At 43.3% G+C, this 23,772-nt stretch overlaps 1 protein-coding gene across 1 annotated transcript in view; it reads right to left on the bottom strand.

Moving 5' to 3' along the window:
- Positions 1 to 23,772, bottom strand: part of PRG4 (proteoglycan 4) — a 44,446-nt gene that overhangs the window by 6,918 nt on the left and 13,756 nt on the right. The window contains 5 exon segments of the mRNA XM_088673580.1: positions 6,444 to 6,583; positions 7,126 to 7,212; positions 12,625 to 17,490; positions 18,688 to 18,834; positions 20,846 to 21,109. Of these exon segments, the coding sequence (XP_088529706.1) occupies positions 6,444 to 6,583; positions 7,126 to 7,212; positions 12,625 to 17,490; positions 18,688 to 18,834; positions 20,846 to 21,109 (5,504 nt within the window).

Here is a 23,772-nt window from a genome sequence, read left to right as displayed (position 1 = left end):
TAAGCCCCCATCTGTTTAATGTTAGGGTAGGGCCCATTTGCAGTCATGTTGATTTTCCTGGGATTTAGCCAAAAAAAAAATTTAGTAAAAACCTGTGCCAACACTTTACTTCAAAATGAACAAATGTATCTTTAGATAGACCATGCCAATGGTCACTGGCATATGGTTAGATGGAAGGAATTAGCGTAACTTTTAAAGAAAAAAAACAAAAAAACTGGTCATTTTCAATAAAACATGCAAGATTGGGCCGTCAGAATCTGACCTACTGAAGTTACTGCCAGGCTTGGCATACTTGCAATACTTCAATTTTAGGTGTGTCCGTTTTAAAAGCAAAAAAACCACTGGCAACATATATTGAGAACATAAGAAAGAAGCAGAAGATAGGGGGGGGGAGTGATCTGGAACACAGTTAATTGTTTAGACATAAGTAAGCATACCTCATATAATATAAAAATATGATTCATTTGTTCTTAAATTTATACCCCACAAGTTGATCCAAGCAGTATAGCTACATTGTTCCTCCTGTCCACCTTTTATCTTCATAACCACCTTGCCAGGTAGGTTGGACTGAGTGGGATTTTGAAACTGGGTCCAAAACATCACACTAAATACGACATCAAACTGGCTCTCGCATTAGGCTTAAACAACAACGACAAAACCCTCTTGCTTAAGCTACACAAATAAAGTTTAGATATGCAAGGCTCTTAAAATTAACCCGGCACCACCTCTATACCGTCTAACATTTCTCCGATAAAAATAGGTGCATGCTATTCCATCATGATAATTTTACTATTTTATACCCCACACATCGTACTGGGTTGCCCCAGCCACTCTGGGCTGCTTCCAACATATTAAAAAAAAACATAATAAAGCATTAAACATTTTTTTTAAAAAAAACCCACTTCCCTATAAAGGATTGCCTTCAGACAGCTGGGGGGGGGTCAGATAACTCCGTACCCTCCAACATTTCTCCAATGAAAATGGGGACATCCTAAGGAAAAGCGGGACATTCCAGGATCAAATCAGAAACTGGGACGGCTTCTCAAAATCTGGGACATCCCTAGAAAATAGGGATACTTGGATGGTCTGCACCTCACCAAACAGAACTAGCCCAACCACCCAAACAGCTGCAAAATTTTGAGGGGTCCTCAAAAATACTGCAGGCAGCCAGATTTTGTGCCCCACTTCCTGGAAGAATATTCCTTTGACTCCAGCAGAATGTCCTGTCCTTCCCGCAAGCTTCCTTATTATATTGTGGTATAATGAACACAGATTGCTGGCATTTCAGGGGTAACTTCTGCTTCAAACGCTATATAAAATTCCAGCTGAGGAATAGGAAATATTTAATATGAGGTGTGGTGCAGTGTTTTAGTGTTTCTTGGAAACTACTCCCGTCCTTCAAGCTGTTTCCATATTAATTTTTTAAGATGTTTTTACCAGGTGCTGAACTCTGTGGTGGTTTCTCCCCCTTCTTCAGAGACATTAATGGTGTGCAGAAAAACCGGTCTGTGATTCTGGCTGAAATGTTGTTACATTTATAAATGAAGCTCGCTTAAGGTAATAAGTCACGTCAGACTAATAAGTCATAAAATAAGTCATGTCAGACTAATCTGATCTCATTTTTTGACAGAATTACAAGCCTGGTAGATGAAGGGAATGCTGTGGTTATAGCCTATCTTGAATTCAGCAAGGCCTTTGACAAGGTGCCCCATGATATTCTTGTAAAGAAGCTGGTAAAATGTGGGGCTAGACAATGCTACCATTCAGTGGATTTGTAACTGGCTGGCTGACCGAACCCAAAGAGTGCTCATCAATGGCTCCTCTTCATCCTGGAGAGTAGTGACTAGTGGGGTGCCACAGGGTTCTGTCTTGGGCCCAGTCTTATTCAACATCTTCATCAATGACTTGGATGATGGGCTTGAGGGCATCCTGAGCAAGTTTGCAGATGACACCAAATTGGGAGGGGTCGCTAATACTCCAGAGGACAGGATCACACTTCAGAATGACCTTAACAGATTATACAAGTGGGCCAAAGCAAACAAGATGAATTTTAACAAGGAGAAATGTAAAGTACTACACTTGGGCAAAAAAAAATGAAAGGCACAAATACAGGATGGGAGACACCTGGCTTGAGAGCAGTACATGTGAAAAGGATCTAGGAGTCCTGGTAGACCACAAACTTGACATGAGTCAACAGTGTGATGCAGCAGCTAAAAAGGCCAATGCAATTCTGGGCTGCATCAATAGGAGTATAGCGTCTAGATCAAGGGAAGTAGTAGTACCACTGTATTCTGCTCTGGTCAGACCTCACCTGGAGTACTGTGTCTAGTTCTGGGCACCACAGTTCAAGAAGGATACTGACAAGCTGGAACGTGTCCAGAGGAGGGCAACCAAAATGGTCAAAGGCCTGGAAACAATGCCTTATGAGGAACGGCTTAGGGAGCTGGGTATGTTTAGCCTGGAGAAGAGAAGGTTAAGGGGTGATATGATAGCCATGTTCAAATATATAAAAGGATGTCATATAGAGGAGGGTGAAAAGTTGTTTTCTGCTGCTCCAGAGAAGCAGACACGGAGCAATGGATTCAAACTACAAGAAAGAAGATTCCACCTAAACATTAGGAAGAACTTCCTGACAGTAAGAGCTGTTCGACAGTGGAATTTGTTGCCAAGAAGTGTGGTGAAGTCTCCTTCTTTGGAGGTCTTTAAGCAGAGGCTTGACAGACATATGTCAAGAATGCTTTGATGGTGTTTCCTGCTTGGCAGGGGGTTGGACTGGATGGCCCTTGTGGTCTCTTCCAACTCTATGATTCTATGATTCTAAGGCTGCAATGTTTAATGGATCAGCCAGTTCAAAAAACCTGGTCAGGTGACTGACTAAAATAGTGTTGCCAATTAGTCAGGCACCACTTTAAAAATGTCAGGTGTGTTATACATATTCATTTAAAAAAACTGCATGGCTTAGGCACCATCTTAAAAGAGATGTGAGAGAAAGGGGAGGGTGCCATTTCTAAGCTGACCGGCTGTGTGACACATATCTGCACCAACTGAAAACAAGAGGAAAATATGCCATTCTTCAAAACTGTCATACGTGGGGAGGGGGGGGGGTCTTAAAACATGTTGCAGTTTTTTCAAAAAATAGACCAGAGGCCACATTTCATCCAGCAGAGTTTTTACTTGTGCTGAAGGCAAATGAGCATCATGGTCACAAATCCAAATACATTTAGGATTGGCACAGTCCATAAACAATCCAGTTGCAGCACTTACAAAAACTTGCAAATTTATGAGACTAAAACCTGAACACTAAGCATACTATGTGCAGAACGGAGATAGGAAGATAAAGTAAAACCCAGGCTCCTTCTGGGCTATATTTATAGTCGGCATGACCTTAATTGGAAGGAGGTAAGAGAACCAGTTCAAATCAAATTTACAGTGGTACCTGGGTTTAAAAACAGTCCGGTTTAAGAACTATTTGGTTTCCAAACTCTGCAAAACCGGAAATAGTGTCTTGGTTTGAGAACTTTACCTCAGTCTATGAAAGGAATCTGAACGGTGGAAGGGCAGCGGTGGCGGGAGGCCCCATTAGGGAAAGCGCGCCTCTGTTTAAGAACGGTTTTGGTTTAAGAATGGATTTCCGGAACAGATTAAGTTCATAAACCGAGGTACCAGTGTACTCAGAAATAACCCAAACAATCATGACCCTTCTGCCTGCCTCTCTCACACAGAGAAGCTTCCAGAAGCTTCTAGAATCCTCTTGAATTAATCAGAATAGGAATAATCTCTATACAGCAGATCAATACTTTCTGCAGTAAGAAATGCAAACTGACACTTCCCCCCCCCCCATGATCTGCAAAACACTTATAGGAGAAAAAACATTGCATGTACATCTTCCTTCTACAAGAATAAACCCTAGCCTTTTGTTGCAAGACCTGCAATTTATTAGTAGTGAAACAGCATTCCCTGATGCTTCTGTGAGTAGCAGAAAGACACCCTGACTCCCAGAACAAACAACTCAACCTTCTTAAGCATGACCTTAATTGGAAGGAGATAAGAGAACCAATTCAAAACACCTGTACTCAAAAACAACTCAAACCATCATGACCCTTCTGGAAGCTTCTCTATATATGTTTGAACTGGTTATTTCAAAGAACCTTAGTGTCGAACGACACGAAGTGAGCTACCTAAAGGTTCTGCTTAGTAAGAACAGAGGTCCTACCTACTCCCACTTTTTGGGAAGTGTTCCTTTAAAGGTGGAAGCTGGCTCAGCTGGTAGTAATTGACACTGGTTATTTAATGCAATGCCTGTGCCAGGTGTTCCTGGGGAGTAAGCAAGTTGGGTAAGCTGGTCAGAAGCTGCCTTTGTGGGGCTTAAGCTGAATGCTTGGTGGTGTTTCCCCATTTCCTGAGGTAAATTTCAGGAGGAGCTGACTCCTGTTTTGCATAACTAGATGTAGAAGGAAGGTGTACATGCAACGTGTTTTTTTTCCTGTGTTCTGCAGATCAAAATTTCCTGCAACTAACAAATGGGGGAAGTGTCAGCTTGCATTTCTTAGTGCATAAAGTATTGAGCTGATGTATAGAGATTATTCCTATTCCTATTCTGGAAGCTTCTCTGTGTGAGAGAGCCAAGCAGAAGGCTCATGTTTGTTTGGGTTATTTCTGAGTACATTTGATTTGAACTGGTTCTCTTACCTCCTTCCAATTAAGGTCATGCGGACTATAAATATAGGCCAGAAGGAGCCTGGGTTTTACTTTCTATCTCTGTTCTGTACATAGTATGCTTAGTGTTAAGGTTTTAGTCTCATAAATTAAGTTTCTGTAAGTGCTGCAACTGGATTTTTTTATGGAGTCTGCCAATCCTGAATGTATTTGGATTTGTGACCATGATGCTCATTTGCCTTCAGCACAAGCAAAAGCTCTGCTGGGCTGGATAAAATATTGCCTCTGGTCTATTTTTTGAGAACTCTGCAAAGTGTTTTAAGGTTTTCCTCCACATGTATGACAAAAACCTCTTCCAAATTTATGCCAATGTAATTGATTAAAAACTAGATATTAAGATTTATTTAGCTGACTGACAGGTTTGCTTGTGGTCATTAACTTTCCCACTCCTCATTGTGCTTAAAGGCGAATACAGCATATGCTTCCTATATTTGCTGCTTCCTAAAGTCCTTCTGGACATTCTCTATTTCATGGGTGAGATTCAACTTCATACCAACAAATTCGGTCTGCACAATTAAAGTGAAATCGCCACTCTTGAACAACAAAGCCGTTTCCCAAAATATCTACAGTGGCACCTTGGTTTGCATACATCTTGGTTTGCACATGTTTTGGATTACAAACATGTCACAGAAGTGTGTGTCCCAGTTTGCAACCTTTTTTTGGATTACAACCCATTTTTATTTATTTATTTTTTGATTACGAACAATTTTTTTGGGGAGGCCCCATTGGCGAAAGCGCGCTTTGGGTTACAACCTGTTTTGGTTTACAAACGGACCTCTGGAACGGATTATGGTTGTAAACCAAGGTACCACTGTATCCAGTATTTTAAAAACTGGCCAGTGTACAAGAAGAAAAGTTTGAGAGAGCTATTGCTTGATACAATTTTGTATCACCTCCCCACAAACAAGTGAGAATGAAGGCTCAGTGAACAACAGACTTGCATAGGCACCCTGAAAACTTTGTGCAAACCAATCAGGATAAATTATCAATAAACAGGTCACTTGGAAACACTTTTGTACCAGTGGCCTCAATCTAACACAGTGGGAACATAACCCTGAGCCTATTTCCCCAGAAATAAGTCTCATTATGTTTAGTTGGGCTTACTCCTAGGTAACAGTGCAATGAATTACAGCCTTAGGCATGCTTAACTCCACTAAGATTGTTTGATTGTATCCTAGCTCAGGTCTAGAATTCCTGCCTGGCCATGAAAGTATTTCAAGCCAGAAAATGACAGCTATTATGCGGTGATGAAATAATGGTGGTAGGGAGAGGACGAACCCTGCTCCCTGATATGGTAGTGCTAGTTTTCTGTGAGGGTGGAATTAATTATTTTGTTTTATTTTTGTTTAGGGAAACATTTGATCATGTGAGTCCTGCCTACAGCCTGAAGTTGTACAGCCCAGACACAAGCTAAGCGAAAAGCACAAACTTCTTTCTTGCATCTGACTGAAACTGCCACAGAAATAAAACTTCACAGATTCTACAAAACGCATCCATCCGTACAAAGAATAGTTCGGACAACAACCAACAATCAACATGGAATTAACCGGTGCACAGTAAGTAAGGATATAAGCAATGCAGAGTGTGACATTTTATGGTTGCAAAATTCAGGTTATGTTTGTTCATTTGTTTAGTTTTTGTGCGACATTGATGATCTCTAGGTTATAATCGCCGCCTACAAATGTCAGTGTTCTGACATGCACACTGGAGGAATTCATGTGACCCACCTTAAAAAAGAAGGTTTTGCCATCACAGTTGCATCTAGAGAAGACTGTGTCGATGGGAGAGGGGATACCCCACACCTCTGTGATTTTACGGGGGCAAGGTGATGGTGGACTCGTTCCATTCAGCAACCAGTAGTAATGACCTGCAAAATAAAGCAGAGGTTGAAGGGGTGGAGAAAGGGGAATGTAGCTTCTCTGTAGTACTCAACCTTCTCAATACAGGGGTACTTGCTAGAAGGGGCAAGAGTGGTGCCCTGGCGCATCAATTTGTGGAATCCTGTACATGTTGTTTTGGGTGGTTTGAAGAACGGTGGTAGCTATTTTCTGCAAAAGGCAAGTGTTCTTTGGCCATTGAAACGTAATTGCCCCAGTCCAGTGAGAGAGATGACTCTATGGAAGTAGGCTTCTTAGATGTACATCTCCCTTGGCAGTTCCATGCTTTTTTAAGTATCATTGTACTGGCTGTGTCTTTTTAAGGGGGTGGGGGGCAGGCTGTGTATTTTTTATGTGGGTGAGGTTGGGGATACTTGTCCACCAGGAACCATCAGTCATTTGTGTGTATGTGTTAGTTGAAAGCACATTCATCTGAACTGGGACTGATATGTACATAACAATATGTTCTGCAATTTTGTCATATTTTTGTAAAAAACAAACAAACATTAAGCTCACCAGTCTGCTTACTCACCTCTGAATACAGCCAGTGATCCATTTTGTAAAGGGACTATCCCATCTGCCGGCTTCCGGCTGCATAAGTTCATCTCTTGAGGTACATCTGGTACAAAATAAGTCATTTTAATTTTACAATTCCAAGTTTTATATCATGAAGGATCCTCTACTACAAAAGGTTAATCCTAAATGCTTTAGTTCATGATAACAATATTCCCTGGGCATTAACCCTAAGACTTGTTCCAAGGACATAATTCTCACAAAGATAAATGCCAGATTAACTGTAGTCCTTGCTAGTTGACTTTGAGCACTCCTCTCCAAAATATTTGCACTGACCAGTTCTAGAAGGTTCTCAAGGATCCAGTGATTTGCTCTCCAATCAGACCATACGCACTCATGGAAAACATGCTCTATGAGGAAAAGGTTGGAGCAATTGGGCATTTTTATCCTGGAGGAGAGGAGCAGGGAAGAAAAGGCAGGACTGGGTCTAACAGGCTAAAGTTTACAGGAGGGTAGATTTCAGTTGTCATGAGGAGAAACTACTTGCCAGTAAGAACAGTTTGACAATCAAACACATTACTTATCAGGGTGAATGGCTCGCCTTTGCTAGAGGTCTTCAAGCAAAGGCTAATCAAAGAATTTGTTGGAGATGCTCTAGCCCTGAATTTCCTGCACTGAGCAGGAGGTTGGACAAGGTTCAATGTTTTCAAACTTGGGAAACAAGGTTCAATGTTTCCAAACCTTCTAGAACTGGTCAGTGCAAACTTGGGTCTCCACCTGTTTTTTGGACTACAACTCCCATCATTCCAGGGATGCTGGAATTGTAGTCCAAAAACTGGGGGCCCAAGTTTGGGAAACATTGATCCAGATGGTCAAAAAGATTCCTTCCAGCGCTATACTTCTCTGATACTTTGCTCATAGTGACACCATGCATTTAAAGCACTTTAATAGCCATGTCTTCCCCTAAAGAATCTTGGAAACTTTATTTGACCCTTCACATAGTGCGGTTACCAGCACCCTTAAAAAACTACAGCTCCCAGGATTCATTGGGGGAAGCCATGGTGCAGATGCAACCATACGTACATGGTCTTCAAAACCTTTGATCTTAACATTCGTATCATCCCAAAGGGCACCACTTGATACACTATATTCAATAAAATAATTTTTTAAAAGAAAAATACAGCTTAGTCTACTGATACCGGTATGTCTACTGGAAGGTGGTGTTAATATTCTATACCACTCATATGCATGAGATTGATCATGATTATTGGATTGCAGATGAGCAACTGGGTGCATGGGCTCATATACCGGTAGGAATAATTTTTGGCAACGCTCAAATTCATTAGTCTCCTTCCACCCTTTCTTAAAGAATCTGTTAGGTGGTACGGTCCCACTCACTTTTATCCTCACAACAATCCTCTGAGGCAGGTTTTGGCAAAGACTTGAAGCTGGATCCCTCCTGTCACATGCATCTTTTGCTTTCTGGTGTTAACTTATTGCTAAATGTACTCCTAGAAATACCCACATATTGAAAAGAACCAGTTGTTGTTGTTGAGAAGATGGTCGTATTTGGACCCATAAGATTTATGTTCAAATCCCTGCTTGTCCATAAATTTTGCTGGGTGAGTGTAGGCCAGTCACACTCTATCAGCTTAACTTTACCGTCCCCTCCCAACTTATTGTAAGAATATCATGGGTGTAAGTAGACCATGCCTGAGCTCCTTGGAGACAATAAAGTAAAATACAACACAGCTTAGCGTGTAATTCCAGTCTAGGATTTGAAATTACACCTGCCAGGTCTATGGTTGCGACTGTTGCTCTTCTACAAGGCTTCTTCACCCTTCTCTGCTCTTCTAACATGGCATGGATTGGGGGAAAGTTGGAAATGTTAAGGAAGCACATCATTCTTGCAAAGTATTTCCGAATTGTACACATACAACCTGAGTGTAATTTTTGTCAGGGTTCTTTCACTCCAACTGGCTGAAGGCTAGAGAATGGATACACCCTCTGGTGGAGCTGAATCAACATAAAGGCACTGATTATATCAAGCTTTGCCACCTCCATCACAACAGCATGTTGGTACCAATGGTTATTCCAAGTCCTTTTTTAGTACTGTTAAGAGTGCAGTGTATTCATGCAGATGGGATTAGGTGAGGGTTGGACACATAGGTTTGCAATATATAGAAGCTGCATGCATTACACACTGCATGAGTCTTATCTGCTCACCCCTTCAGTGACACAGTGTTTGCAGTCTGCTGCTACCTCTGACCCGTTGCCCTTCCTGCCCTTCCTGATCTCCTGCGCCTGATTGGAAGACGTTCCAACCTCTCCTGGCTGACGCAGGATTCAAATTTGCCCACCCATGTTTGTGGCCAATCACAGGTGTGGCTGAGGGTATGGTCGGGTCCAGGCTCAACTCCTCAGGAGTTCTCACCTGGGTCCACTCTGAGGGAATAAAAGCCACAGTTGGCTTCGGTTTTCCCTCCCTCCCACCCTCCCTTACGGTTAGCTGGCAATTGAATGTATTTGCTTGACCTTGCTATGGTTTTTATGGTGCCCGTATTCGGGGCAGGCAGGGATTTGTCCTATCAGACTAATTGGGCCTGTCTGTGGGTTTTGCCTTCCTCATAGCAATGGCCATAACTTTGATGGATATAGTCAGTGGCAGAGGGGGCACTGTGTGTCCAGGTTTCCCCCTCCATGGTGGTGGGGTATCCCGTTAAAGGGATCCATAAATTGGGTTAAAGCTGACCAAAAGTCCAGAGGCAGCATTATTATCAATTTACGATGGGGTGGAAGGTTCGCAGGCTATGAAGGACTTGCTCACAAATTTATTGACAGCTGCACGACTTATAGCTAGGAAGTGGAAGGGGCAAGCAGAATATAAAATGGAAGAATGGTATAAAGAGGTGTGGGATATAGCTATTAATGATTAATTAACATGTGCCATTAAAGTAAGACTGGGAATATGCAGGAGAAATGATTTTGAAGAGATACGGTGTGTATTTGTGGAATTTGTACTGTTAAAACTGAAAGGGGTCAAACCATCGCAAGAGGTGTTGAAATTTTGGGAGGTTGGATAGTTACAATAGAATGGTCTCATTGGTGGGGTGCACATTTTTATTCTTATTTATTTATGATTATTAATTTGTCAAAATTAAAAAGGGACCCATAGGGGAGATGCTGCTGTCCAAACGTCCAGGGAGCATGGCAAGCCTGTGGGGTAGTACCTACAGTGGTACCTCGGGTTACAAACACCTCGGGTTACAAACACTTTGGGTTACAGACTCTGCTAACCCGGAAGGTAGTACCTCAGGTTAAGAACTTTCCCCCAGGATGAGAACAGAAATCAAGCGGTGGCAGTGGGAGGCCCCATTAGCTAAAGTGGTGCCTCAGGTTAAGAATGGTTTCAGGTTAAGAACGGACCTCTGGAATGAATTAAGTTCGTAACCAGAGGTACCACTGTACTTGAGGTATATCATATGTCTAACACACACCAGGCCTGACCTCCGGTATCCTCCAGCAGGCGAGCTGGAGGTCTTGGTGGGCTAAGCCAAAACTCATTTGTATCTGTAATCCATAGAGTTGTGGCCTGATTTGAACTCCGATGAATTGTGTCTGTAGTTCTTGCGACATCCAAATGGCCGGATGGGGGCAGATTCACGGCACCTTGGCAACACAAATGCACGCCTGGGCCACTTCTGTCCTTGAAGGTTTTGTGAGTCCATCCCCATTCCATTGGACCTGTATTGCAGTCTCCTACCCATGTAGGGCAAAGAGTGCTTTATGATATTGGTGCTGGGGCTCATCATCTCATCAGACTGTGGAACTTCAGTGCAGACAATGTAAAACTAACTTATCGCGGAGACTATGTTAACAGCAAGAATGAGCATACAGTGGAACCTCAGTTTATGAACACCTCGGTTTACGAATTTTCGGTTTACGGACGCCGCGGACCCATCTGGAACGGATTAATTCACTTTCCATTACTTTCAATAGGAAAGTTCGCTTCAGTTTATGAACGCTTCAGTTTATGAACAGACTTCCGGAACCAATTACACCCATGCTTCGGGTTAAGTACGCTTCAGGTTGAGTACTCCGCAGACCCGTCTGGAACGGATTAATTCACTTTCCATTACTTTCAATGGGAAAGTTCGCTTCAGTTTATGAACGCTTCAGTTTAAGTACTCCGCGGACCGTCTGGAACAGATTAATCCACTTTCCATTACTTTCAATGGGAAAGTTTATGAACAGACTTCCAGAACCAATTGTGTTCATAAACCGAGGTACCACTGTACATGGCATTACTAACACCTGTTGATTTTTACAAGACAATCTCCACAATGTAAAGTGTGAATCTGTAAAACTCGACTTCAGTTTAAGCAAAACATAAAGTAAACTATTAAAGAATCGGCAAAAGCAAGTACAGTATAAGGATCCTCCTGCTACATATTGCCAGGGGGAGGGTTATTATATGTAGGGCATTCTAAAGAGTTGCCTAAATATAACTTTTTTGCCCTTTATTCCAGTACATTACAGTTGCACAGAGCATAACCAGTGCATCTCACTCCACAATCCTGCTTGTCACCTGGAAATCTAAAAATACTAAACAGTTACCTCATGCATTATTTTGGAGTTCTCTCTCTAACCTAGGGGTCGGCAAGGCCCCTAGCACTCCTATGGAGATCATCCATGGGTCGATAAAACGGTCTTCGTGGGCCGCATCCTGTTGCTGACCCCTGTTCTAACCAAAGGGTTGCCATTTCTCCCCGAGGACATGAAAACAGCCATTATTACACATTTTCATATTTTTACGCACAGTATATGCATGCATATATGTTGTGGCCTGTATGTCTTGGGGGGGGGATCAATTCTAGCCAGCCTCTCGCATTAAATATTGCAAATGTTAATGATAAAACTTTGTATAATGAAGTGAGATCACACTAGTTACAGGTAGGTAGCTGTGTTGGTCTGCCACAGTCGAAACAAAATATAAAAAAATCCTTCCAGTAGCACCTGGTATCTGAAGAAGTGTGCATGCACATGAAAGCTCATGCCAGTGACAAACTTAGTTGGTCTCTAAGGTGCTACTGGAAGGATTTTTTTTTATTTTGGGATCACACTGTATTTGAAAAATACCTTCATAAATACACTTGTAATGTTACCCACCGCTTATCTATTGTCAACCTGGTGCCCTCCAGGTATTTCAGACTACATGTTAGCTGGGGACAATAGGTGGTATATTACATACAGAACATAAGGAGGGCACCAGATTGGCGATGACTGCCCATGTTCAGTCTCGAGGGGAAACATAGGAGGCATCTCTCCTTTGACCTTTTCTAGAATCCCATGTAGCTCTTCAAAATTTCACTCCAGAGAGAATTACTGATACACAGTTCTTTTTTAATATAATAAAAAGCCACCCTAAAATTCAATTATCTATCTCAATTGCATTAAAAGAAATTTTAAAATTTAAAAAGTGTAAAAAGAAAATAAAAGAAGTAGTAGTAAACAATACCTTTGTACAACAGGGGTGTGACAAACTTTTCCGGTCGAACGTACTCTGCAGTTAGGTTGGCAATCCAATCGGGAAGCCTTGCTGTAGAGATTGTGGTGTGTGTCGTAGTGGGATGATAGGTCACTGTTTTTCTTCTCGTAGGTATAAGTATGGTGGGCAAAGTGGAGGTATACGGTGTAGTCTTGTCTACAGTCGGGGATGGGGTGTCAGGAGGTTTTGATGTTTTCAAGGAAGTTGTAGTCACCTGTGTTACTGTAGTGTTTGTATTCTTGTTAGTTGGAGTTTCCTTGGTGGGTTCTCTATCTGAAACAAGATCAATTTTTGTATTAGTTGTAACATCACGGGTGGTTGTTTCTGGATGTTCAGTTGTATTTGTTTGGGTGGTGCTTGTAGTTGTAGTAGTTGTTACTATCCGTGTAATTTTAGTGATAACTTCTGACTTGCCATTTTTAGGATTGTCATCTGGGTTAGGTGAACTGGGATTTGATTCTGTTGTGGTAGTTGTAGTTGTTTTTGTAACTGTAGTAATGCTATCTGGCTTGTCACTTTCCTCAGGGTTAGGGGAATCACTCAGTGGTTTGGATTCTGTTTTGATGGTTGTAGTTGTCTGTGTGACTTGAGTTGGCTTGTCTGGGTTGTCACTTTGATTGGGACTTGGTGTTTCACTGGGTGCCTTGGGCTGTGTAATTATTGTTGTTGTCTCTGTTACTTTTGTAGTATCTCCTGGTTTGTCATTGTTCTCGTCACCTTTGGGATTTGGCTGATCATTTGGCGGCTTGGGGTTTGGTGTTTTTTCTGGGGTCCCTGGATTCCTTGTTGAAGGACTGTTTTCATTAGCATTGCTAGGGCTGATTGGATTAATCTCTGTTATTATAGTCTCTGTTACCGTAGTTACTTCAGGCCTGTTGCTCTGATCATCAGGGCTGGGTGTGCCACTTTGAGGGGTAGTCACGGTAACTATTGTCTCTTTGACTGTAGTGATAATTTCTGGTCTGTCTTTTTTATCATCAACAGGGCTTGGTGTTCCACTAGATGGATCAGTTTGTATTATTGTTGTCTCTGTGACTCTAGTAGTTCCTTCTGGTTTATCACTTTTATCAACACCGTCAGGCTTGGTTGTGTCACCTGGATTGGTCTGTATTATTGTTGTCTCTGTGACTGTAGTAGTCTCTTTTGGTTTGTCACTTTTATCAACACCGTCAGGCTTGGTTGTGTCACCTGGATCGGTCTGTATTATTGTTGTCTCTGTGACTGTAGTAGTCTCTTCTGGTTTGTCACTTTTATCAATGTCATCAGGCTTGGCTGTGTCACCTGGATCGGTCTGTATTAGTGTTGTCTCTGTGACTGTGGTAGTCCCTTCTGGCCTATCATCTTTATCATCACCAACAGGGCTGGGTGTTCCACTAAGTGGATCTGTCTGTGCTATTATTGTCTCTGTGACTGTAGTAGTCCCTTCTGGTTTGCCACCTTTATCTACATTGTCAGGGTTGGTTGTGTCACCTGGATCCGTCTGTATTATTGTTGTCGCTGTGACTGTAGTAGTCCCTTCTGGTTTGTCATTTTTATCTACACTGTCAGGCTTCACTGTGTCACCTGGATCCATCTGTATTATTGTTGTCTCAGTGACTGAAGTAGTTCCTTCTGGTTTGTCACTTTTATCAACCTCATCAGGAGTAGTTCTATCACCTGGAATAGTCTGTGTTATTGATGTCCCTGGGACTCCAGGAACACCATCGGGATTGGTTGTGTCACCTGGATCAGTCTGTATTATTGTTGTTTCAGTGACTGTAGTGGTCCCTTCTGGTTTGTCACTTTTATCAACCTCATCAGGATTAATTCCATCACCTGGAGTAGTCTGTGTTATTGATGTCCCTGGGACTCCAGGAATACCATCAGGATTGGTTGTGTCACCTGGATTAGTCTGTAGTATTGTTGTTTCAGTGACTGTAGTGCTCCCTTCTGGTTTGCCACTTTTATCAACCTCATCAGGATTAGTTCCATCACCTGGAGTAGTCTGTGTTATTGATGTCCCTGGGACTCCAGGAATACCATCGGGATTGGTTGTGTCACCTGGATCAGTCTGTATTATTGTTGTTTCAGTGACTGTAGTAGTCCCTTCTGGTTTGTCACTTTTATCAACCTCATCAGGATTAATTCCATCACCTGGAGTAGTCTGTGTTATTGATGTCCCTGGGACTCCAGGAATACCATCAGGATTGGTTGTGTCACCTGGATCAGTCTGTAGTATTGTTGTTTCAGTGACTGTAGTGCTCCCTTCTGGTTTGCCACTTTTATCAACCTCATCAGGATTAGTTCCATCACCTGGAGTAGTCTTTGTTATTGATGTCCCTGGGACTCCAGGAATACCATCAGGATTGGTTGTGTCACCTGGATCAGTCTGTAGTATTGTTGTTTCAGTGACTGTAGTGCTCCCTTCTGGTTTGCCACTTTTATCAACCTCATCAGGATTAGTTCCATCACCTGGAGTAGTCTGTGTTATTGATGTCCCTGGGACTCCAGGAATACCATTGGGATTGGTTGTGTCACCTGGGTCAGTCTGTATTATTGTTGTTTCAGTGACTGTAGTGGTCCCTTCTGGTTTGTCACTTTTATCAACCTCATCAGGATTAGTTCCATCACCTGGAGTAGTCTGTGTTATTGATGTCCCTGGGACTCCAGGATTGGTTGTGTCACCCAGATCAGTCTGTGGTGTTGTTGCTGTTGTCTCAGTGATTGTAGAAGTCCCTTCTGGTTTGTCATCTTTATCAGCACCGTCAGGACTGGTTGTATCACCTTGATCAGTCTGTGTTGTGGTAGTAGTGATGCTGGTGCCACTTTCTACTTTGTCAATCTTATCATTAGAACTTGCTGTGTCACTTGTTATCAATGTATCTTCAACTGCAGTGGTCTCTTCTGGTTTGTCATCCTGAACATTACTATCGGGAGTAGGTGTGCCACTTGTTGGATCTCCCTGAATTGCTGTTTCTGAATTGATAGTTGTCCCTTCTGGACTCTCAGCTGTATCATCGCCACCAAGGCCGGGTGTGTGATTTATTGGATCAATCTGTGCTGTTGTTACATCTGTGACTGGTCTGCCATTTTTATCATCAAGGTTGCCTAAGTCACTTGGCGGCTCAGTCTGTGTTGTCTCTGTGACTGTAGTACTCCTTTCTGTCCTGGCACTTCTAAAATTTCCCTCAGACTGAGGTGTATCTGTGAACAGAGTAGCGGGAGTTGTTGAGAATAAGTTTGTTTGTTGGTCTTGTGGACTCACCGAGTTAACTGGCTCATTAGTTGATTTCTGAGTTGGCTTAGGTTCCCTGACAGTCTGAGATGTAGCTCCTATTTCTTTTGTGTCTGTGTCTTTTGTACTCGATGGTGAAACAGAGCCATCATCTAAGGCTGCCAACTCTGTAGTTGACATCCTCTCAGTAAAAGCAGTCGTGCTTGAATCTTTGGGGTTTTCTGAAGCCGTCATTTCAGCAGATGTAATTATTTCTTTAATAATAGTAGAACTCTTTTTCTTGGTAACAGATTTCTCTTTAGAGTTTGTTGCTGTTTCCTTATTCTCTATAGTCGTCTCTTTCACAAGTGTAGTTGTCTCTTTATCACCTACATCAGTCTCTTTTGAATCAGCTGCAGTTGAATCTGTGACACGGGTGGTTATCTTTTTTCTATCAGAAGCCCTACTGTTTTTGGTTTCAACTGTACTATCTTCCTTATCTTCTGTAGTTAGCTCCTGACTAGAAGCTTTGGCTTCTGTTTTTTCTGCAGATGTTGTTTTCTTATCTGCAGTAGTGGTCTCTTTGCCAGTCAGAGCATTCGTTGTTGTAGTTACTACGGTCTCACTGCCTGCAAACTTTCCCTTGCTTTCTCCTGTTGTTACAGTCTCTCCAACTACAGTAGCAGACTCTGCCCTGGCTTGTGTTGTTGCATCTTTATTACCTGTGGCTGTTTCAGTTACTGTGTTTGTTGTGATGGATTTATCAGTTATTGAAGTGTCTGCATTTCTAACTGTGTCTTTGTTTGTTACTACAGTCTCTTTATTTGCAGTAGTTATATCTCTTCTATTAGTTTCATCTGTTGCTTTATTGTTTTGCACTGTTGTTGCAACGTGGCTATCTGCACTGGTCATGTCTCTACCAGCTCTTGATGTTGCTTCCATAGCTACAGTAGTGGTGTCTCTCTTGGATTTTGTTGTTGTACTTTTAGGTGGAGTAATGGTGGTTTTCAAAGCAGCAGAGCTTGTGTCTTTGCTTATGCTATCACTAGCCACAGTAGACATTATCAATGCCTCACTGATACCGGAAGTAGTGCTGGATGGCAAGCTTAATGGTTTTGTGGTAGCAATTCTGTTGGATGTGGTCACTTTATCAGGTTGGGGAGATGGGCTTTGGCTAACATGATCTTCAGACAAAGGAGTTGTTGTAATACCTTTATTTCCTGGGGTGGTTTTCTTTGTGTCAGGTTGCTTTGTAGTCGTAGAAGGTAGTTCCGTTGTGGTAGTAGGAAGCTTTGTTGTGGTCATCGTAGTAGGCTGCTTGGTCGTAGTTGTTGTCTGCTTCGTTGTCGTCGTAGGCTGTGTTGTGGTGGTGGTTGCGGTGGTGGTTGTAGGAAGCTTTGTGGTGGTGGTTGTAGTAGGAAGCTTGGTCGTGGTCGTAGGTAGCTTTGTTGTGGTTGTCGTCGTCGTAGGCAGCTTGGTCGTGGTTGTAGTTGAAGGCAGGGTGGTTGTGGTCGAAGGCTGCGTTGTTGTCGTCGACGTGGTAGCTACTGTTGTCACTGCATTGTCGATTCCGCTGCCATCCTCCTCTGAAATCACTTTCACAGCTTTGGATTTTAAAGATTTTAATGATGACTTCTTTGATTCTTTGGGTAAAACAAAAGAGGGAGGTTAATTGTCAGGTTATTGGCTGAGTGTCACCATTAAAACATTTTGCCATGCTTTTGAAACTTTTTAGCATGGTTGTCTCAGACTCTATAGCTCTTTAATGGCGATTTGTCAGAAACTGCCATGAGGACCGCTGTGAGGGATAAGCGATACCGGGAGCCCCCTCCCATCATGAATACCAGCTCCTCCCCCAGTGGGGAGGGGGAGACTTTGAGTGGAGATTCAGGAAATAGAAACAGGAGCTCGAGTACCTTAGCGGAGCACAGGCACCGCCGGGGAAAGGAACAGGGAAGCAGGGAGACGGTGGGAAAGAGGCCAATCCCAGCTACGCCGGAATTGCGTCAAAAGCGCAGGGGGCGGAGATTCAGCATGCCAAGATTACTTTGCTGGGGGAAACGCGTGAATCGCCATTCGGAGGTACTGCGGAAGACTGACAGGATGTACCACTATCTGTAAATAACACTGCTTTCAGCACTGTAAATACACAGCACCAATAAAAGGATAAAATGCAGAGCTGTGTGGAGTCGTTACTCTGAAGTAGCCCACCCAGGCCACTGTGACAACCGCTATGAAATTGATTACAATAAACATAGTATGTAGAACTGTACAGACTAATGTTAGTTGACTTATCACTAACCTGCTGCTTTTGATGTGTAATAGAACTATCTCATTGTAGCTCAGGGGAAAGAAAAAATAAATGTTAACAAGATTCTTAACAGTATAATTCTTTGTGTTGTGCTACATTCCTTGAGTATTGCCCCATCCCACATGATATTTGAAAATTTTACCTCAGATTGCTTTGTTTCTTCCCTTTGAATAATCATTTTGGAATAATTACCAATATGAAACCTAGTTATGTGGCATCTCCACATCTGAAATCTAGTTTTTGAGCTGTAGCAGTGAGACAACTGAATATATTTTGAAGCTATCTGTAAGATCGAGTTCCACAAAAATCTGCACCCTAAGATCTGCATCTTGGGTATGGTATATAACCAGTGACATGCCTTCCTTTAAGACCGGAATTCGTGTATATAGTCTATTAAGATTACTTTTCAAGAAGGAAGGAAGATGCATTAGAGCAGGGGTGGGTGGGTTTTTTATTTTTTGAAACCTCACTTGTTCTGCTTCTTTTAAACCATTTCTCCTGGCTGATTAAATGTCATTGCAAAACATACCATTCAGTTCTTCTTCTTCTTCCAATTCCTCGTCGGTTTTACCCTTCTTCTTCTTCTTCTTGAGCTTATCGTCAGAATTTGTTGATGAAGCCATAGTTCTCCGAATCTTCGAGGAGGTGGAGGATGAAGAGGACTGTTCAGAATGTTCTACGGTCAAGCACATACAATCAGCATAAAAAGAAAATTGTACAGAATACAGTTCTGAGACAACTTCTTCATAGATGCAATTCCAGAAGGGCCTATGACCTCCACCCTAATTTCATGCACTCTTAAAGGGGGGAAATGAAGAGAAAGAAGGCATAGCAAAAGAGCAGGGGGGGGGGCAGGGATTACCAACACACTTTTGGTTCTGACCCCAATCACTGCTGGCATGCAACACTGTGACAGTTTGCCTCCAAAGGATTTCATCCCTCATCAGGATGAGGGAAGCTGGAAGACTGGAGAAAGCCCTTTTCAAAGTGTCTTATTTTAAAGTCTGAATTGTGAACGGAAGAGGCCTGATGCGATTTTGAATGTTTCTGGAAATGATGCGAAAAGATAAAATAAAAAATGTACAAATCAACTGTCTACTTCAACCTCGTGATGTATTTTCAACATGGACCGCCAGCACCGGAAAATTTGCCTGCTCTTAATCTGGAAAAGTCGTATGTGTTTGTGAGTCAACGGATTAGGGCAATTGTTGCACTGTTGAATCCACTGGTGGAATAGCACTTTACAGATAGACCGCAGTCCAAATGGTTGCATAGTTAGTTACTCATCTCAGAGTATGATTTGAAGGCACTTGCGACCACCATCTTACTGAAGCTAACCAAGTCTGGGTCAGCACTTATATGGGCGACTGCTTAGGAAATGTATGTACAATTCTATAACAGGAAAGGTGGGCCCAGAGATGGAAAGAAAATAAAAGTTCCAACCAGAGAAGAATGGCAGATGAAGTTGATGGACTATGCCGAAATGGCTAAAATGACCGGAAGAATCAGAAATCAGGAAGACCAAAATTTCAATAAGGAATGGGGGAAATTTATAACTTATCTTAAAGACCATTGTAAACAGTTAAAATTGTCAAAAGGATTGGAATATCACTTGTAATCTAAGGGTGAATTATGGACACAATGGAGATATAAAAGATTTGGATAATCATAAAGGATGTGGGAGGATAGAAGTCCAGGAGATTTATTGGAACCTTGTTTTTATGATTTTTATGCTTGATACATCTCTGTAAAAATTTAAATTGAAAAACCAAATATGTTTTTAAGAAAAAAGAAAGGTGGCATATAGAGCATTGGGTTCCACATCAGAATAAATGTAAGAATGTATAAATAAAATTTATTTATGTTAGAATTGTCTATCCTGCTGTTCAATTAATATAGAAAAATCCTCAGAGTAGTTTACATATTGGAATACTCTGGGCTTGGGTTTCTTAAAGGAGTTCCCAACCTCCACCCTGGCTACATGGCAAACTATTTTTTGAAACCGAATGACTTTCAAAAGCAGTTTGATAGGATATGGAATTTTTATGTTCAAAGGTGGTGGTGAGCCCAATGGGTATGCCTAGGCTCTTGGGCGGGGGGGACAGGGGTCCTGGCCAAGTGAAAGTGGGCACACACAAAACACTCAGAAGAAAGAAAGATAGGTACTGTAATCAACCTGACAAATATCCCAGATTCCCCTTCCCCCAATGCTACTTTGGTTTAGTCTGCAAGAAGTATTTCCATTTTCAAGGCACGAGTATTATCAAGATGAATTCCTATATAGCAAGGCAATGGATAAAGGATCGTTGCCTTTAAAACACACACACACACACACACACAGAGAGAGAGAGAGAGATTTACTCTAAATTGCAGGCAATCTTAATCTTAAAATAGCCCAGGACAGAGAGAGATACCTTTTACGTAGCAAAAGCTCCAGATATATGAATGACAGCATTAGTTTGCCACAACCTGGTAGGACATTTCGAATATTGGTAGATGGAGCTTGGAGAATCAGTAAAAGGATTCATCAACATATTGAAGCTTCAGCGAGTTCCATTTTCTTTTCTGCAACCCTGCCATCTCTCTCAAGGCTCACGATTACAGTAAATCACAATGAATCACAGAATTGAGAAAAAAAAATCTACATGCAACTCCAAGAAGTCCGTATCACGTATACGTTTTCATACCTTCCATAATTTCATGAGACACTTTCTTTTGCTTCTTTTTCTTCTTTGGAGGGTTGGGTTTAGGTTTCAGTTTGGGTTTGGGTTTGGGTTTAGGCTTGGGTTTGGGCTTGGGCTTAAGTTTGGGAGAACGTTTGGTTGTAGACTTTGGCTTTGGTGTTGTAGTTGATGGTTTGGGCGTGGTGGTTCTTGGCAGAGGCGTGGTTGTGGTCGTTGTAGTTGTTGTTGGGACCGTGGTGGTCGTGGTCGGTGCCGGAGTAGTCGGAACTGCAACCAGGCATAAAACTCAAATTTCAGTTTAGGTTTTCCTTCTAATACCAAACTTAGCATTGTTGTTTACTATTTTCAATTCACAGTTATAAACAAAAGGCTTGTTAAATAAACTCACCCTTTCAAAAATTCAGATAGGTAGCCATGTTGGTCTGATGCAGTAGAAATATATTTTAAAAATAAATAAAATGTCCAGTAGCACCTTAGATACTAACTAAATTTGTTCTTGGTATGAGCTTTCGTGTGCATTTCGTATCTGAAGAAGTGTGCATGCACACGAAAGGTCATACCAAGAACAAACTTAGTTGGTCTCTAAGGATGCTCCTGGACAATTTATTTATTTTTTATATATTTCTTTTCAAAAATGTTACTTTTGCAAACACTAGTTTCCAAAAAAACTAGGTTTCTTATGTCTCATTTTTAACTCCCCAGGCTTCACTTCTGGTTTGCCACATTCTGTTGTGCTGCCTCACCAAAAGTCCCAATATTTTAAAAATTAAATGTTTGCAGATGAGCTTTATGCACAGTTCTTTATACTGCTCTACCCCTGTAAGCTGCTTGTGAGGGACAGGGGATATCGCGAAGTCCCTCCCCTCCTGAGTTCAAGCCCATCACCGACCACAGGGGAAAGCAGAGGGAGCTCCGATTCCAGTGGGGAAGCAGGAAGTCGGGTCCGAGGCTCAGGCAAGGTAGCGGAGCCAGGGTCCCAGGTGGGACAGGAAGGGGGAAGTAAGGGGGGGAGACCCATCCCCCCAACTCCAGAATTACGCCGGAAGAGGAGGGGAAAGAGGATGGGGCTTCCAAGACTTTTGTGCTGGGGAAAGACGCGCCAAAAGTCACTTGGAGGTTCTGATACAGACTGACAACATCACTCCGTGTAAATAGCAATGACTTCAGCACTGTAAATACGCAGCACCAATAAAAGAATAAAATGCAGAGCTGCGTAGCGTCGTTACTCTGAAGTAGTCCACTCAGGCCACTGTGACAGCAACCTCCAAGTCTTTTTTGGGGCTACTTTGGAGTTGCCGGGATGAGCGTGTCAGAGGCGGAGAGATGGCGGCAGATCGCGGAGCAAGCCCAGGAAGAACTGCAGCAGCTGACGCTGCAGGCTCAGGGGGAATTACAGGCAGCTAAAGAAGAGACCAAGAAGGTGCAGGACGACCGGGTACAACTTGCGGAACAGGTGAGAGCGCTGCAGGAAAGGGAGCAGCAATTAAGGGCGGTGGCGGTAGACCTCCAAAGCAAGCTGGATGCAGAGAAAGCCAAGGCGGGAGGGACCCCCCCAATCCAAGTGCTGCCAGGAAGGAGAGCCGGGACCCTAGTAAGCAAGTTCAATGGAGACCCGAGGGAATATCATGGCTTTGAGACTGAAATCGTGTATGCTCTTGAGCTGCACCATAATGAGTTCCCTGATGATGAGCACAGGGTAGCGTTTATTGTGGAGCAGCTTACCGGGGCAGCCAGGGAGTGGCTAAGACCGTTAATAGCAACCAAGAATCCTTGCATGAAGAATGTCAAACAATTTCTAGAAGGTTTGAAAACGATGTATTCCTCCGATAGTCATTTGGACCAGACCAAGGAGGAGCTTCATAATTTACGCCAAGGAAATATGACAGTTCGCGCATATTGGGCGAAATTCACCATGCTGGTGCACAGACTGGGGTGGCAACTAGAGTCGCCTCCTATGCAAGCGGCGTTCTACTTGGGTTTGCACGAGGAGGTGAAAGATGAGCTCTCGAGAGGTCCAAAGCCCAGTACTATGGATCAGCTGAGCAAAGCGGCTCTGGCAGTGGGGGTGAGACAGGAATCCCGGTGGAGCGACAAGCAAGCAACGCGCGCAAAGAGGGCTTGGTTCCCACGGTCGCAGGAAAAGCCACCCCCCCCAACAACCCTTGCAAGCCACGCCTGGGGCCAGCCAGGACCAGGAACCCATGCAGATTGATAGCGCGCGCGGGCGGGCTTTTCAAACCCCAGCGGCGCCAAGACGCAAGGAGGGAAAGGGCGGGAATTGCTTTCTCTGCAACTCCCCCCAGCATCTCGTCAGAGACTGCCCACATCGCAGGGAGTGGCAAGGGAAGGCGGGAACGGTGGTGCCCTCCCCCACTGACGCAGCACCACAGCAGGGAAACGGGAAAGCCTGGCTGCAGGAGACAAGGGGCAGCAGCCAGGCACAGTCAGCAGACAACGGCCCCAGCCCGCCCACCCGCACAGAGAGGAGCAGAGCCAGCCCACCCCTCCCAGAGCAGGAGTGGTTCTAGAAGTCACGCTAACGCTCCCAAATGGCTATCCATTGACGGTCCTCGCCCTAATTGACAGTGGGGCGTCAGCGAACTTCTTCTCGAGGAACTTTGCAGAAGAGCACCAGATCCAGCTTCTGCAGCTGGATTTTCCTCTGCATGTGGCAACCATTGACGGCAGAGAGCTGCTGGGAGGGGCCATCACTCGTCAAACCCCCCCCCCATGAGAATGACGGTGGGAAGGCACTCAGAGACACTGGCATTCAACGTCACCACCATCTCAGACCCCCCCCATCGTCTTGGGCATGAGCTGGCTGGCGCGCCACGACCCCTCCATCAGTTGGCACCAGAGATGCATCACGTTTGGATCGGACTTTTGTCTGGAACATTGCATGCAGCACCAACCAGGGGAGGGGCCTCCGA

This window comes from Zootoca vivipara, chromosome 7 (genome assembly GCF_965207765.1).
Source record: "Zootoca vivipara chromosome 7, rZooViv2.hap1.1, whole genome shotgun sequence".
NCBI lineage: Eukaryota > Metazoa > Chordata > Lepidosauria > Squamata > Lacertidae > Zootoca > Zootoca vivipara.
This window is presented reverse-complemented; position numbering and strand designations above follow the sequence as displayed.